This window comes from Larus michahellis, chromosome 1 (genome assembly GCF_964199755.1).
Source record: "Larus michahellis chromosome 1, bLarMic1.1, whole genome shotgun sequence".
In the NCBI taxonomy this organism is placed as follows: Eukaryota; Metazoa; Chordata; class Aves; order Charadriiformes; family Laridae; genus Larus; species Larus michahellis.
Window position 1 is genome coordinate 27,503,223 of NC_133896.1, and position 14,674 is coordinate 27,517,896.

General features: G+C 38.0%; 1 protein-coding gene across 1 annotated transcript in view; it reads right to left on the minus strand.

The window, feature by feature from the left end:
* The window catches only part of CFTR (CF transmembrane conductance regulator), a 94,135-nt gene that overhangs the window by 39,211 nt on the left and 40,250 nt on the right, over positions 1–14,674 (minus strand). The window contains exons 12-15 of the mRNA XM_074601815.1: positions 7,868–7,962; positions 5,227–5,313; positions 3,541–4,273; positions 2,280–2,408 (exon numbers count right to left, since the gene is read on the minus strand). Coding sequence (XP_074457916.1) covers positions 2,280–2,408; positions 3,541–4,273; positions 5,227–5,313; positions 7,868–7,962 — 1,044 coding nt within the window. The remainder of the gene's footprint in view (positions 1–2,279; positions 2,409–3,540; positions 4,274–5,226; positions 5,314–7,867; positions 7,963–14,674) is intronic.

Consider the following 14,674-nt stretch of genomic DNA (forward strand, 5'->3'; position numbering starts at 1 on the left):
CTTTTAAAATGTAGAATTAAACCCATTTTGTTGTGAGATGCTTCAGTGCTCAACAGAACCTTCCTCAATTACACGGTTTCTTGTCTGTCCGTTGAGACACTGGACATCTTCATCTAATCCACCACATTTCAATCTGCCCTATTTCTGCCTATGATCTTTCTTCCAAGGGTCCAAACATAGTTTCTAACATCCTCTTCCTGTATATTTTTATGGCACTGGTACAGGAATGTATTATGATAATACCTCGGTAAATAATTAATGTCTTCTCCTTGGAAACCACTAACTTTTGCAGGTCTTACAGTAAATAACTCAAGCTTGACCATGATACCCTAAATTTATGCATTTGTAAGGATCAGGCTTCCTTCACAATAATGTTTTTACATCTCCCAGCAGAATTTTGTTCTGATCATGATTCCTCACAACAGAGGACCTTTTTTTTTTTTTAACTGGGAAGATGAAAGTAGACAATACTGTGACAGAATAACCTCACAAAGTCTTTCTACATGTTTACATTCATAACTGCTCTTTTTCCAGTTCAGCAGCCCTAGTCTCCGGGTGTTACAGCTAGGAAACACAGGTTTGAGCCACTTAAGTGAGACACACACACACACACATACACACACACACACTGCACTTCTAGGAAAAATGTACAAATGCTGTCCTATTTATGGTGACATGTGTGGACTCACCTTGGAACCTACAATACAAAACAATCCATTCCAAATCTAAAAGAACATCTCTAGCATTTGCATGATAGTCTCATCCAGCTCTGAAGGGTGTCAAAGCTCCACTTTCTGCTTACTTGTCACTCAGTCACTCACTCTCTCAGTTCAGCACTTGGATGTTCATCACTAGCCTCTCTTTGTTGTCTAAGGTCAGAAGGGTAGAAAGTGGTAGCACAGGCCACATAACCACTTGGCATAGCATTTCATCTCATGCACAGAGATTTGCTAAAGGTTATAGTCTGCACTGACTGAGTATCTTCAAAATAAGCAAAAAATCTGTAATCAAGATTAGAAATGCATGCTGAATATACGGGAATAAATCTGATACACTTCAAAGTTTTCCTTTTCCCCTACAACTCGCATTCAGCTTTGCTGTTGTAGGTTTACATAGCCATTTTCCACTACCATGACAATAAAACTTACATGATAAGAACAGCTACACATCTAACTACTGTCATGCTTTTGGAGGTGGTTTAAAAATTTGGAATCTCAAACTAGATCTAAGCTCCAGGCTTTATTCCTGGTCCAAAAGAACTATTTTAAATTACCTGCAACATAACATTAGTGTAAATTCAGGATGCCATCAATCATATCCTTCTACAGGTTTGATGATACCATAAGTTTGAATGCCACCACAGAACTGCTAAAAACATTTCACTGACACAATGAGCCAGAAACCAGTCCTATATTCCTAGTGGATTCTTCTCTTCTTTCAGTTCATGTTGAAAAAAGCCAAGAGAAACTGGTACCACATTTTATAAGTTGATATATCAACACAGTCTCTTTAATCTCCGTCTTCTCTCTGAAACATGTTCCTTCCCTCAGAAAAACACCTGATTTAGGAAATTAATTGTAAAAGAGGACACTATGAGATCCTGTATATATGCTAAAAGTCTTTCCTAAATGATGAGACAAGACAAAAAGCAGACAATTTCCATTACAAGAAAAATAGTCAGACTTGCATGATCAGTCAGATGTTCTTCAGCACTTTTTCTGACTGTTTTACACTGTACTTTAAAAAGTCTTCACTGCATCCTGCAGGATCACCTCATCCATCTTTAAATGCCGTCACAGGCATTCAGCTCTCTGCCTTACTGCTGTTCTTTTACTAGGAGCAAAGCTACTAACTCATTTTTGAAAGCAATTCTCCAGAATTTATGGAAGAGCTCATCAAAAAAAATCTAGTAATTATTGTTGTTAACCCCCCAAAGCTCTACAAAGATATTTTTTAATGGAAAATAGAAGATTATTCACCTGTGAACAAGAGACTTGCATAGGTCGACAATTCTTACTTATGGTACCACAGAGCAGAAAATAACCAAGATAATTTTAGAAGGTGGGTCTTCTGCTGTCATGCACTAATCACTAACTTTGGTGAGAAATGCTCATCTAAACAGTAGAAAAGTCATTGCAATATCATTGCCAATAAGCAATACATACATGACTCATGTATACATGAGTCTTGATGCTTTATTCGTTTATTCTTTTATCACAAACAATGTTTTGAACGAACATCATTTGTAGTATCATGACATCAAGCACAGATTTTCTTACCTCAAGTAAGAAGACAGTCACACAAAAAATTAGAACAAAAACCAAGCTTTTGTGGATGGTAACGTATCTGAAATAGGTATTCCATGTGGTAACAGTGCCCATGCTTTCAGCATCATCAGTAAAGCATTCCTGTCAAAGAATCGATAAAACCATAGTCGAAATGATGATATCTATGTATGAAAATTTCTGACACATAAATGTTGTCATTCTTTCTGATAACTCACTCCAAAAAATTGATTTGCAGCATTCAAATTGGCTAACAATGGCTGGAAAGGAAGGTACTGAGTAGTTGAGTCATCTTTGATACAACAACACAGTTTAGAGATGATTTGAAATTTTCAGACAACACTGAAAGAAACAACCAAGATTTGTCCAGCACTACTAGAAGCCCAGAAATGGTTAATCAATAGCTATTTTCTTTCAATGGAGATTATTATTATGCTGTTAGAATAAATTTGTAAATACTCGGGGGGGGGGAGTCTGCCAAGATCAATAAAGGAAATGAAAAAATGGGCAGTGCTTCAGCAAATTATGAGTCTAAATGTTTCTTGTAGACTTCTTCCCACCTAGGAAACTACTCTAGAAAATTCTCCTGTCCTGTGAAAATCATCTGTCGGTTTTGAAAATGAAAGGAGTTCATCATGACCAGTCGATAGTTACTAGAAAAAAATGAATTTTGCTCCAGTTCCTGGTATAAAACTCAACCTCAGTTGCATAATTCCCAGTATGTCCATAAAAACAGAGTAAAATCCATCTTACTCCTCTGTTCATATTTGTATCAGAACATAAGAGCTAAGCAGTCTGACAAATTTGTCAGATTTGATCAAATTCCAGTTTTAAAAACTGTGCTAGTACTTCAAATGTATTTTATGTTTTCCATGAGCTTTAACATTTCAAATGTCAATTTTACATAAATGTTTTAAAGCAATGTTTTTCTCATGTTATGGTTTCAAATTTAATTTTAGCATAAGTAATCATAAATGTAGATTAAAGTGCAGGAGATTAAAATCTTGTGTTGAAATCCTCTACAGATAGCATTCAAAAACTATAAAAAAACAGGCAAAATAAATTTTTGAGGATTTCAATGATTTCAAGATGATATTTGAGTTAAAGAAAATTCACAGATATTCCAAAAAAAGATATTCCACAGAGAATGACTGCATTAGGAATGACATAGGCAGGTAGAAAAATATATAAGGAGTAAATTGCACTAACCTAGCACCATATCAAAAAACCAAGATGATTGTAAATCAACACACACCTTCAAATCCTCTTCATTGATTTCATCACTTATGTCCAGAACACTGTCTCGAGACAAGCGCCTGGTGTAGATATCGATCTCAGAAGACAGGTTTGTCTGAGGCACCATCGACATTTTACGAAATGTTGTACTTCCCTTTTTGGGAAAGTTTGGTCCGTAGTTCACAGAGGTCCCCGTCATTAGATTTAACACAGATTGCCTCCTCCGACCTTGCAGCATATGGTCAGAGTTTAGCATGTTACTCCGAAGCAATCCGACTTCTCCTTGCTCCAAGTCAGGTACCAGTGAGAGCCTCCTTTCTGGTGGGTCGTTGTGGCCATCTTCTATCCCATTGACCTGCATCCCATTCCTCTGCACTACTGAGAACTTCCTACTTGCATTAAGGGGGTTAATAATTATGGAGTTCTTCCTTTTGTCATTAAGATCTGATGTTTGTTTAAAAGATTGCTTCTTCATTTCATTTCGTGATCCCATGCCTTCTCCTTCAATGGAAAATCGTCGGAGAGTCTCGGTTATAATTGAATTTCTTCTCTCTGCACTGAACTGATCAAAAGAATCAAATCCCATCAGCTCTGAGCTGAAGTCTGGCCGTTGACCCTGAAGTTCAGAAAATGTTCCATAGAAATAGCAGCTCCCCTCATGTAAAATTAATATTTTGTCAGCAATCTTTAAATGTTCCAGTTTTGAAGTAACCAAGATCCTAGTTTTATTTGCCATCAACTTGCACACACAGCTATAAAAGATGAAAAGTGTTAAAAATAGGGTTTTTTTCTTCATGACTAAATGTTGCTTTTATCCCATTCACTTTCAATCTATTTGCTTTTACCTGCCCTGCCTCCCCCCACCACCCCCCCCAAGTATGAGCAGTCTTGGGTGCTTCCTCAAACTATAAAGAAGTTGGTAAGGCTGAGACGTGTAAAGGGTACTTTATTGCATGAACCAAAAAAAAGGTGAAAATTTAATCATTTCCAGGTCAATCCAAAAAGCACAGTCCAACATGAAAATGAAATATTTCTTTTCATTTTAGGATTACTTAGATCTTTTGCTACCAAACTTAAAAGTATTAGCTTGATTTCAAAACTTCAAACTTATAGTCACTGAAAATTTCACGGGTGGCAGTGTGTGTCCTTAGTGTTTCGAGCTACACCACCAGGACAAGCCAAAAGTCTCTGTCTTTGGCCAATCTGATGCCAATCTCTTGGTCACTGGGCACTTTCAGGTGACCAGTCTTTCAGTGATTAGAAAAACAAGACAAATATATTTATATATATTTAAATATATTTTTATATATTCAGTGATTAGAAAAACAAGATAAATGTAAACTTTTGTAAAAATTTATACTTACAAAGCAGGTAAGTGTTTTAAAATTAATGCCTTTCTGGTACACAGACACACCAGATATAAAGCCATGCACTCTGGGAGTAATAGACTGTAGCAGGCTCAACATGTTGAGATGAAAGAGGGAGCAGTAACGCTCACACCTGGCCCAGGCTTGCTCCCAGCACAGTACACTGTCCTACAGCTAACACAAAATACTCAGTCACAAGAATCCCTAAAAATAAACATCCCCAAAAGGTATAATTGTTATTACGTCAGTATTTTGTACTGCTATTAAATTTTTGTTCTTGGTTTTACTTGTGCTGCTTGGTGGGATTCTTAAATACAATCTATCAAAACATACAGTACCTTTCAAATATCTCTTTTTCTGTGAAAATGTCTAAATGTCCAAAAGGAGAATCCAGGAGATACAAATCAGCATCTTTGTACACTGCTCTGAACAGAGAAAATGGAAATTACGTTAACTTTTACAAGTTTTACGTAAATATAATTTTAAAAGAATGCCTTTACAGTTTTATCTCAAAAACTTGTAACTGATAGACTTTTTTACAGCATCAATACGGAGCTGGAGTTCAACGTTAAATGTGCTTATAGGACACTTTCCAATAAAGCCCTTCCTTTCTGCAGACCTCATTAGAAACTAACTCAGTTTTCCATTAATTTCTATGACCATTTAAATGGGAATTCAGTACCTACTGTAACATCTACTGGTGCCTGAGCAAATATATGTAAATAAGTGTGTTAAAAGACTTAGAACTCAGCACTTAGTTTTAAAAGTACTTGGAAATAACTGGTGAGCAAAGACAAGTGTATTAGTGAGCCATGATCTTGCAAACATTATCTGAAATGGGACTGTACAATATTTCAAGCTCGGGACATCAAAAACTATTTGTAGCATTAGGACCTTAACCTGTACGTGCCTGGACATGGCTCACTGAGACCTAAACCTGTGGTTAAGAGTTTTTTTTCTTTAAAATCAATTTCAACAGAAATTCAAAAAAGGCCCCTTGCCTTCCTCTGTGAGTATGAAAATCATGATGTGATATGAATCAGGGTATAATTAGCAAAGAAAATTTGGATAGCTGCATTTCGGTGCTTTTTAAAGTACTCTAAAAATGAGTTTTAAAATCATTATGTTAAACAATGTGAAAATATTTAACCACCAGGAGAAAAAGCCTTCAATAATGGTGTGTTATGTTAATAACCAAGCAACTTTATTGAAAAATCCTCTGTCACGATGGGTTCCACTGACCATACGTTATGATGTAGTGGCTGCACAACAACAAAAAGTTCATACTGTTCTTGGCACTTTCATCAGAACTAAGTTTGCAGTTTTTTTCCTGGAATAATTGTAGCACTCAAATTATTGTTATAATTTGTATGTTGGACTTAGCAGCTATACATGACTGGCTTTAGGGTACCAGGCCAGTGAGCTAGCTCAAACCCAGTGCATGCGCTGTTTTTTTTCCCTTGGTCCTTTCTTTCTGCTGGCTGTAGCTGCAGGCACTGACAGTGCTCTGCAAGAAAGATGGACTCAGGCAATCTCCATCTGCTTCTCATGACGGCTGGTTGACAGCACTTCAGCAGGCATTCTCATTTCACATGGCTTTGCACAGACACATGGATGCCACCAGCCCAAGAGAATAACGTCTAGCTTATTGCCAGTGCCAATGGGTACAACACAGGGCTGTAATCCTAAATTTTCTCCTACAGCTTTCTTAGAGCTTCATCTGCAACCCACGCCCCAACACCTGCACACCCTGCAGTACGCTGAGCTTAGACTGCAGCCCAAACAAAATGTAAAGCAGATACAGCCACTGGCTTTGGGACTTTTAATTGTTTTTAAAATAATAATTATATAGCTGACAATAAATATATCAGTTCTGTGACCCACCAGTAAATGAGCTGTGACCATCTGGAAAGTGACAGACGTGATTATTCATAGAATATGGGAAACACTTCACGTAAATGTTGCATTTTAAATGAAAATCTAAGTGGGTTCTGTTGGTTGGGGTTTTTTTGCTCTGAAAGCTTTGTCTGCTCCTCCCCTCCTCTCTTATCTTACTGCGTAAAACAGAACCATCCATACGCCTCTTCCTTCTCACAAATCTGCTAGAAAGATCCACACTGAAAGCCTCGCTATCCTAATGAACCCACTTTTAGCCTCACACATACATGCACATCTTTCATGGGATGCCAGTGTGGATCACCATAATGTGATTTTCCTTCTAGCCAGCGTTTCTGAGCATGGGAACCAGCACAATTTGCACTTGGCACAGAAATAAATGGGGCCATTTACACATCAGAGCTATCATTACTGGATTTGTGATGATAGCTAAGTGATTCCGCCGAAACACATAGCTAATTTATAAGACAAACACCTCTGTTATTGTTCTGTAGACCTTCAAAATTACTTACTAACGTTGGAAGGTCAAACAGACAAGGCCAGACCATTATTCATAGGTACTGACTAGCCATTGCTTTCCACTTTTTTTTTTTTACCACAGAAGGACCAAAACTATTAGCAACACTTTGATGCATGGCATTTTTTTCATTTTTGTTACCTGCAGACAGGGAGTATGTCATTAATCAATATATAAACTGCTTTGTAGAAGTGTCATAGCAGCAAAAGATCCTGGAATATTTCTTATTTGTATCTTTGTATGGGTTTCTTCAGCACTTAGAAAGCTACACTTAAAGGTCTGAATCTCCAAATGGCATCATATATCAGGGAGGGAAAGATTCATCTGCAGCCAAGCCATAGCATGTGTCTGACGTTAAACTTTTAAAATTCAATAAATAAACATGCAGGTGTATCACAAAGACAATTGCATAGCAAAAATTAGATTTCAGATAGTAAAAATTAAGTTCCTGATATACCTGGAGGATATTTATTTAGCAGGAGTTGGTCCACATGTCTTTAAGTGCTTAGTCGTAATACTTTCCTTACACATGAAACAGTACACTACTTAGAGAGCAAAATACTCACCTTGCTAGTGAGATTCGTGCTCGCTGGCCTCCACTCAGAATGATTCCACCTTCACCCAGCACTGTATAATCTTTGTCTGGGAACTTGGAAATGTCCTGTTAACAAATATTTTAAGAATCAGACATGTATTTTTCATATCCAAGAAACTCAAGCTACAGACTGGATGGAAGCACAGTGTACAACAGCGTACAGACAGGTTAGACAGAAATTGTAAAAAAGTCCCAGAGAGGTTTATTGCTTTCATTTGTTTATGCAATCAGAAATGGTGATAAAAGAAAACATATCGTTCACAGAGAGCAATCATGAGCTGCAAGATCTCAAAAACAAATATTCTTCTTAACTGCTAGATCTCCATAAAAGCAAGGAATGTACCTTCATACAATATCAATCAAAGACGTTAACTGTTCGAGTTTTCTGTCAAATAACAATGATAAATGCACTTGCCGCTGAAGTTAGCAAGAAGTAAACCCAGAGATCTGAGCTCTTCAAAACCCAGAGAATTTATACCTCAGGCAGGTTCATTAAGAAAGACTTGCACAAAATTCCTATCCAGGAATGCCAGGAATGCTCAAGGTTTGCAAAAGGTTTGGGAGCCAAGTTCCGCTGCTTGGGCTGTAAATTACTTACAACTCATGGCGATGCTAAAAATGAATCGTTAGCCCGTGATAAAAACACAAAATACCATCTCACTCTCATGTGAGACAGAGAAAGGAGAAAAGGACATCCTCGTGCCCCATTGTCAGAAGGGTCAGAAATTTTCTTGAGAGGAATATTTAGCAGTGAAAATGAGGATCCATGCAAACCACAGCAATTCTTGGAAGTGGAGACATGGAGAATGGCTCATGCGCCTGAAGGCTGTCTACTTTTTCTACTTTTACAGTTGCTTTAACAAAAAATATTAATTCTCCCTTCAAGCTGTACCTGGCCTACATCTTTAAACCAATCCAATGACACCACTATCACTGTGGTGGTGGTAGTTTCAGGGGACTTTTCCCAGAAACACAGGCTGGATCACCCCTCTGTGCCCCAGGGTGCCCAGGTTTCCAGCAGGTACGACTCCAGGGCAGTTTGCCATGGGACAACCTGGACGCCCCAAGTGCCCCAGAAGCCCCTAGTGCTCAGCAGCACTGGACTGATGCTCTCGCTGCCTGTGCACATGCTTCTGCTCCCAAGGCAGGGGCTCCTGCGCTTCCAGGGCAATACAACCTCAGATTCTAAATTGAGCTGCTCTCTAGAAGTTCTCATTTCATACCAAGTCAGATATAATCCAACTTTGATCACCCCTGCAGTGATTTTGACAGCTAATCACTCTCTGTTGGGCAGCCTTTTGGCAGTCCAAGCCTCTGAGGTTTTGCAGCATAAATAAATAAATAAATATCCTTCCAGAGAAATGTTTCCTTCTTCCTCCCCTGTAAATTGCCCTGACCTCAGGAACAGAGTGAACAATGCCGTTCAGCCCTGGATCAGTGACAGATGAAAGGTCCAGCCACTCAAGGACTAGAAATGGACTGCCTGGTCTGTCAGGAAATGGGAGATTCTCCCAACTCTTTAATTTGATAATAGCATTTACTTCCTGATTTAGAGGATTATGACCTTACAATCAAGATGCTTTTATGTATGGAAAAGCTATTGCAGGTGATTTTTAAATTCTTCTCATGTTAACTAGTTATTTCCCTCTTGCAAAAGGAGAACCACTAAAGCAAATTTCCTGGTATTTATGTAGCAGCTCAGGTATTTGCAGAGAGAGAGATGTGAAAAATAGTGCCAGCAATATATTTAAATGAAGATTTTCTGAACGTGACAAAATCATCTTCCTATAGGTCATGAAGTGTTTAGAGAGACCACGTGAAATTCTGGCATAAAAGCTTTTCTGGCATTTATTTGAGATGACCTGCTCAGATCACTTGTGGTTTCACTATGCATATGGAAGTCATGTTATTCATCTGCAACTTTGACATTTACCCAGTATCTTCACCTGAACACTGGGATTTGTGTGGTTAAGTATCCAGATGTCCAAGCTCATTTCAACTGTTTACCATTTCTACCAGTACTTCTGCCTGTAATGGTGCTGGTTCCCTTGCAGTCTCCTGATTCTACTTCTTCCAAAAGAGTGCAGGTGAAGAACTGGGCCCAGTGTGTCTTCCTCTGCAAACAGGGTAAAATCCTAGCCCTACTGAAATTAATTCCAGGGCTCCCATTGTTTTAAATGGTGGTGGGATTTCATCAGATATATTTCTTTGCAGGTGTGTCAACATGGAAATTTAATCAGACTTTTAATGAGTTCCCCTTCTGCTCTCTTCTACCCTTCACCTCAGGATAATATATGGCATGGAACAGACAAAGAACTTTTCAGGCTGTAATTATAATAATTAAAAAATGTTTAGTAATTTCTTTCAAAGGCGTAAACAGAGTGATGAAGTCCAATAGACACACAATGCTATTTGTTGGAACATGCATCACCTATTGTAAAAAAGTACACAGGGCTGGTCCAAATACATCCTTGCTGTCATTTTATGCAGGAAGTGAAATCAAGCCAGGGACAAACCTAATATGATGATGCAAAATGGTGCAAAACCCAGTATATTAATGAAGTAGCCACTGGATTTTCTTTTACATATCTATTTCTAACTGCTTAAATTGAGAAACCTATTGGTAACTATTCAGAGAAGAAACTCCCTACAGTTACCAGAAACATTAATTACTTTCATGGGTGCTTCTAATATCAGGAGCTAACAAATTTCAAGTTGGACACCCAAGAAAACGGCACCCCCTTTAATATCTGTTTGCATTTTTAACAGTGTAAATGTCATATTCATCTATCTCAGCAGCGAAGGGATGATCCTCATAGAATAGAATAGAATCATAGAATCTAGTTTTCATAATACCTTTGGGCTTGGTATGGAAGAATATAGCTGAGATAGTTTAAGTTAATAGCTCTTTGCAGGGTGAATAAGAACTATGGTCTCCTTTAAAAAAAAAGAAACTTCAGAATGGACTTCACACTCCAAGTCTTTTCTGTATATATCCAAGTCTACTCAAATTACTCAAGCAGTACCAATGCTAGAGCATATGTATTTTACTTATGGGGCCCCTCTTTCTTCTTTAAATATGTCCTTAATGACGTGGCTTTCGATCTTCCCTCTTCTGCCTCCTCTCCAAAAAGATAAAACAGTCATGAAACTGATGAACAGAGCGGTGTTTTTTACTCTCTCCACTTCATCTTTGCTAACCCTTTCCCCTATTTCACTTGCTTTTTTTTCTACAGCCTCAGTTTCGTTATTAGCTCAGTCCCCTTCATTGCCATTAACATTCTCCATGTTTATTTTCACAGTTCCCAGAAAATCCCCCCATTCACATTGCTACCTCCTTCCCAACTGCCAAAGTAGCCACTTTTTCGCTGCCGCCTTCTCTCTGTGTTTTAGAGAAGCTGCTGCTGAATACAATTTGCAATTCCCTTTCTGTAGTACGGACTGTTTCCAATAAATTAGAAGAAAAATACTGAAGCCCTTATTGTATAAAATGCCAAGTAAAGCTGAATATAAGTTAAGCAGAAGCAGCACCAAGGGTTTCACACAGGAGCTGCAATACTGTTCCACCCTATTTGATATTTTTCCTCTTTAGTTATAAGAGGAAAATTTCCTGTTACCTGCTTTCTCACTAACATGATTATTTCTGTACTTCCAAGGAATCATATTCAATTGTAATATACGGATGAAGTAGAAATGGAACTGAAACAAACCTCCAGATCTGAATTCAGTGATTGCTAAAAATCTTTAGATAATTAATTTGAAATGTCATTTTGCAGAAAGCATAACTTTCAATTTGTCCTTAACTTTCGGAAAAGAAATTCTCTTGTAAGAGATATGAAGTAAACTGCAAAATTTGAAATTTTCAAGTTTTGAAATGAAGTCTTGTGTTTCAGACTCATAACTACTAATGAACATTTCTGTTAATTTTTAAAAGATTAAGAACTTTCAGTAATTTTTTATATCTTGGCTTTTGGGTAACCAGTTTGAACATACTCATTTTCCTGGGCCATAAGCCAGAACACAAGATCTCTTTGAAGTATTTCAAATCAGAAATCACTTTTTAAAAATTTATTTTATTTTGGTAACTCTCCTCTCTCTGCCTATGGCTCCTGATGCCAAAGCTTTGGTTAGATTCCAGCTGAGCCATTTATGAAGGGTTCACAATTCAAAAAAGCATAAGCTTTGTTTTCGCGAGGGTTTGTGACCTTGACAGAGTGTCAGGCTTACACAAAACTCACACAAATGCTGGCAAAACTCGCTTTCTCTATGGTGAAACATTCCCATGGAACAGATTTTTGAAACATGAAGTAGTTGGTATGCTGCGTGTGGGTAGGTTAAATGCAGGGTAAGGGAATTAAATATGATTCCAGAAGTGACACAGAAGATAGGACAACATCCAAGGTAATCAGTCCAGAGTCTGTACCTAAGACAGGGAAAGGGGTGGGGAGAGCTCTCTTGACTGAAACAGGTTTTTAACTAAACGATATCAACACCGAACGTTACAGAGGGGCTCTATTAAACATATTTACTTGATCGCTGATAAACTTTTTGAAGTCAGTGCATTTGGGAGCTTGAGCCTATTTTTTTTCTCTAAACAAGATCCTCCCCTGCTATAAAGAAACTGTGCCAGTCTATTTACTTCCAGTTCCCCCAGGGACCTCACTGTGTCAGCAGCTTCACAGCTCACCTGCCCATGATTCTGGGCCACAGACAAGAATTTCAGTTAGTGGAGTCTGCACATGCCGGTGGATCATACCAGCGCAAGGTGGAAAAAGTATAAAGGTAGCCAGCTTTGGGGCCCACGTGTCTGAGATGTAATGGTTGTAGTGGGAGATTTGACATATTATGTGCACTTTCTGCCTGAAAGAGCCATTTATGCTATTTTAGCTGTTTACATTAGGATGAGATGAACTTCACCTTGATGTGCCTGTTGCTCTCCCCTGCTATGAAGACAGGCTAAGTAACTTGCTCTCATGTAGTTTAACTGTAGACACATACCTGATTAGGTAACCAAGCTACCTCTTAATATTCTCTTGTAGAGAATTGCCTACTACAAAGCACTCCATTCCAGACTTGAATCCTTATTGTTCCTCTTTTCCACACACTTCGTAATCTGCTAATATCCCTTGTGAAAAACAGGCACAAAAACAGGGCACAAAGTATTCCACTCACTGACATCATAACCTCTCAACTCCTACTGATTAATTATCTGCCAAAAAAACACCAAAATCAACCAACCAACCAAAACCAAACAACCCAAAACCAGCACAGATAAAGGGCTGGAGCAGGACAGGGGGATGCAAGGATATGTGTTTCTGTTTCAGGGCATCCTTGACATTGCAGCGCACTCATCACCCAGGGACAGATGCCATCCTTTCCCAGGAGGCATCAAACACGCAGGAACACAAACCAGGGCTTGGCACATTGACTGTGTCTTTCTCTAGTTATTCTCTCCATAATCTAAATTCTTAGATGAAAATGAATCTCTTGCGCTCCCTGTAAAACCAGCTCAAAAAACCACAGGATCTCACCACATATTTCTTTAGTACTATTATATGATTTGATTTTGCATGGAAACACTTCCTCTATTTGCATGCCATGTTAAACATGACACTCATGAGCAGCTGGTGGCTCTCAAATCAGAGCATGTGTTTACTTTAAGAATGGTAATCTCTTAAAGGTAGTTTGCCATTATGTGTTTATGGCCTCTTAGGTAACTATTGAAGGATCAAATGAACTAACTAGGTGGAAAAATAACTATTTTACCTTGCAAAAAGGTAAAAACAGAAGTCATGGAAGCATGGTTTCAAAACTAATGAATTACCACACCCCTTCAAATGGGATACAATGTTTGTTTATTTTTTAACAAGAATAACTATAACGGGCTTGCTTCTGCAGTCTTGACTGGAGGAACGCATTCTCTTAGGATGATTTTGTTCAATGTTAACAGCAGTTAGACATGAAGATTCCTGTTTCAACTGTCCAAAGGTTCCACCTTTTTAACTTAGCAAGTGCTAAAACCAAACAAAAATCCCACACCCCGTGTATAGGCTATTGATACTGATTTTTCAACCTAAAAATCTGAAAATCAAGGCGCATTCCTTCCCCATTTTTCATTACATCAGTAATAAGGATTTTGCAAACCCAATTGGCTACTCCTACAAATTCCCATTTATATTCATTTTATTCCTGACATGATATTAATACAACTCTTCAATCTCCAGGGAAGTTACACTTGTGGAATTACTTCAAATTTAGTAGCAAGTTTACATAGACATATGAACTCATCCAGTTCACATCTCTCAGTGGCTTTTTCTATAGAGCAATGAGAATAAAAATCAATTAATTATGTAGGATGTTTTCTCAGTGTTAAATTTGTTCATACTTGGTTCTTAATTTGAAGCGCTAGGCAAAAGTTCACCTTCTTTTGCTAATTGATTTTTACCATGACTGTGATGAAAAGCACTTGATAAAAAGGGTAAAACAATAAAAAAGGTAGCATAAGTCAAGGCAGCACCAATTCACCTTATCTCACTTTTTGAGCAGCTTTAAGCTTGCCTATGGGGTCTGTCTTTAGGAAATGAGTTCAGAATCTGTACCAATTACATCTTGGCTTCTCTGTATTATAGTATGCCAAGATTTTAAAGGGTTTTTAAGATTTTAAAGTTAATAGATTTTTGATAACACCTGCACACTCAAACGCATTCAAACAATTTATTTCAAAAAAGCTTCTGAATAAAAGACAAACAGTAAGGGCTACTGATCTGTGCTGGATGGT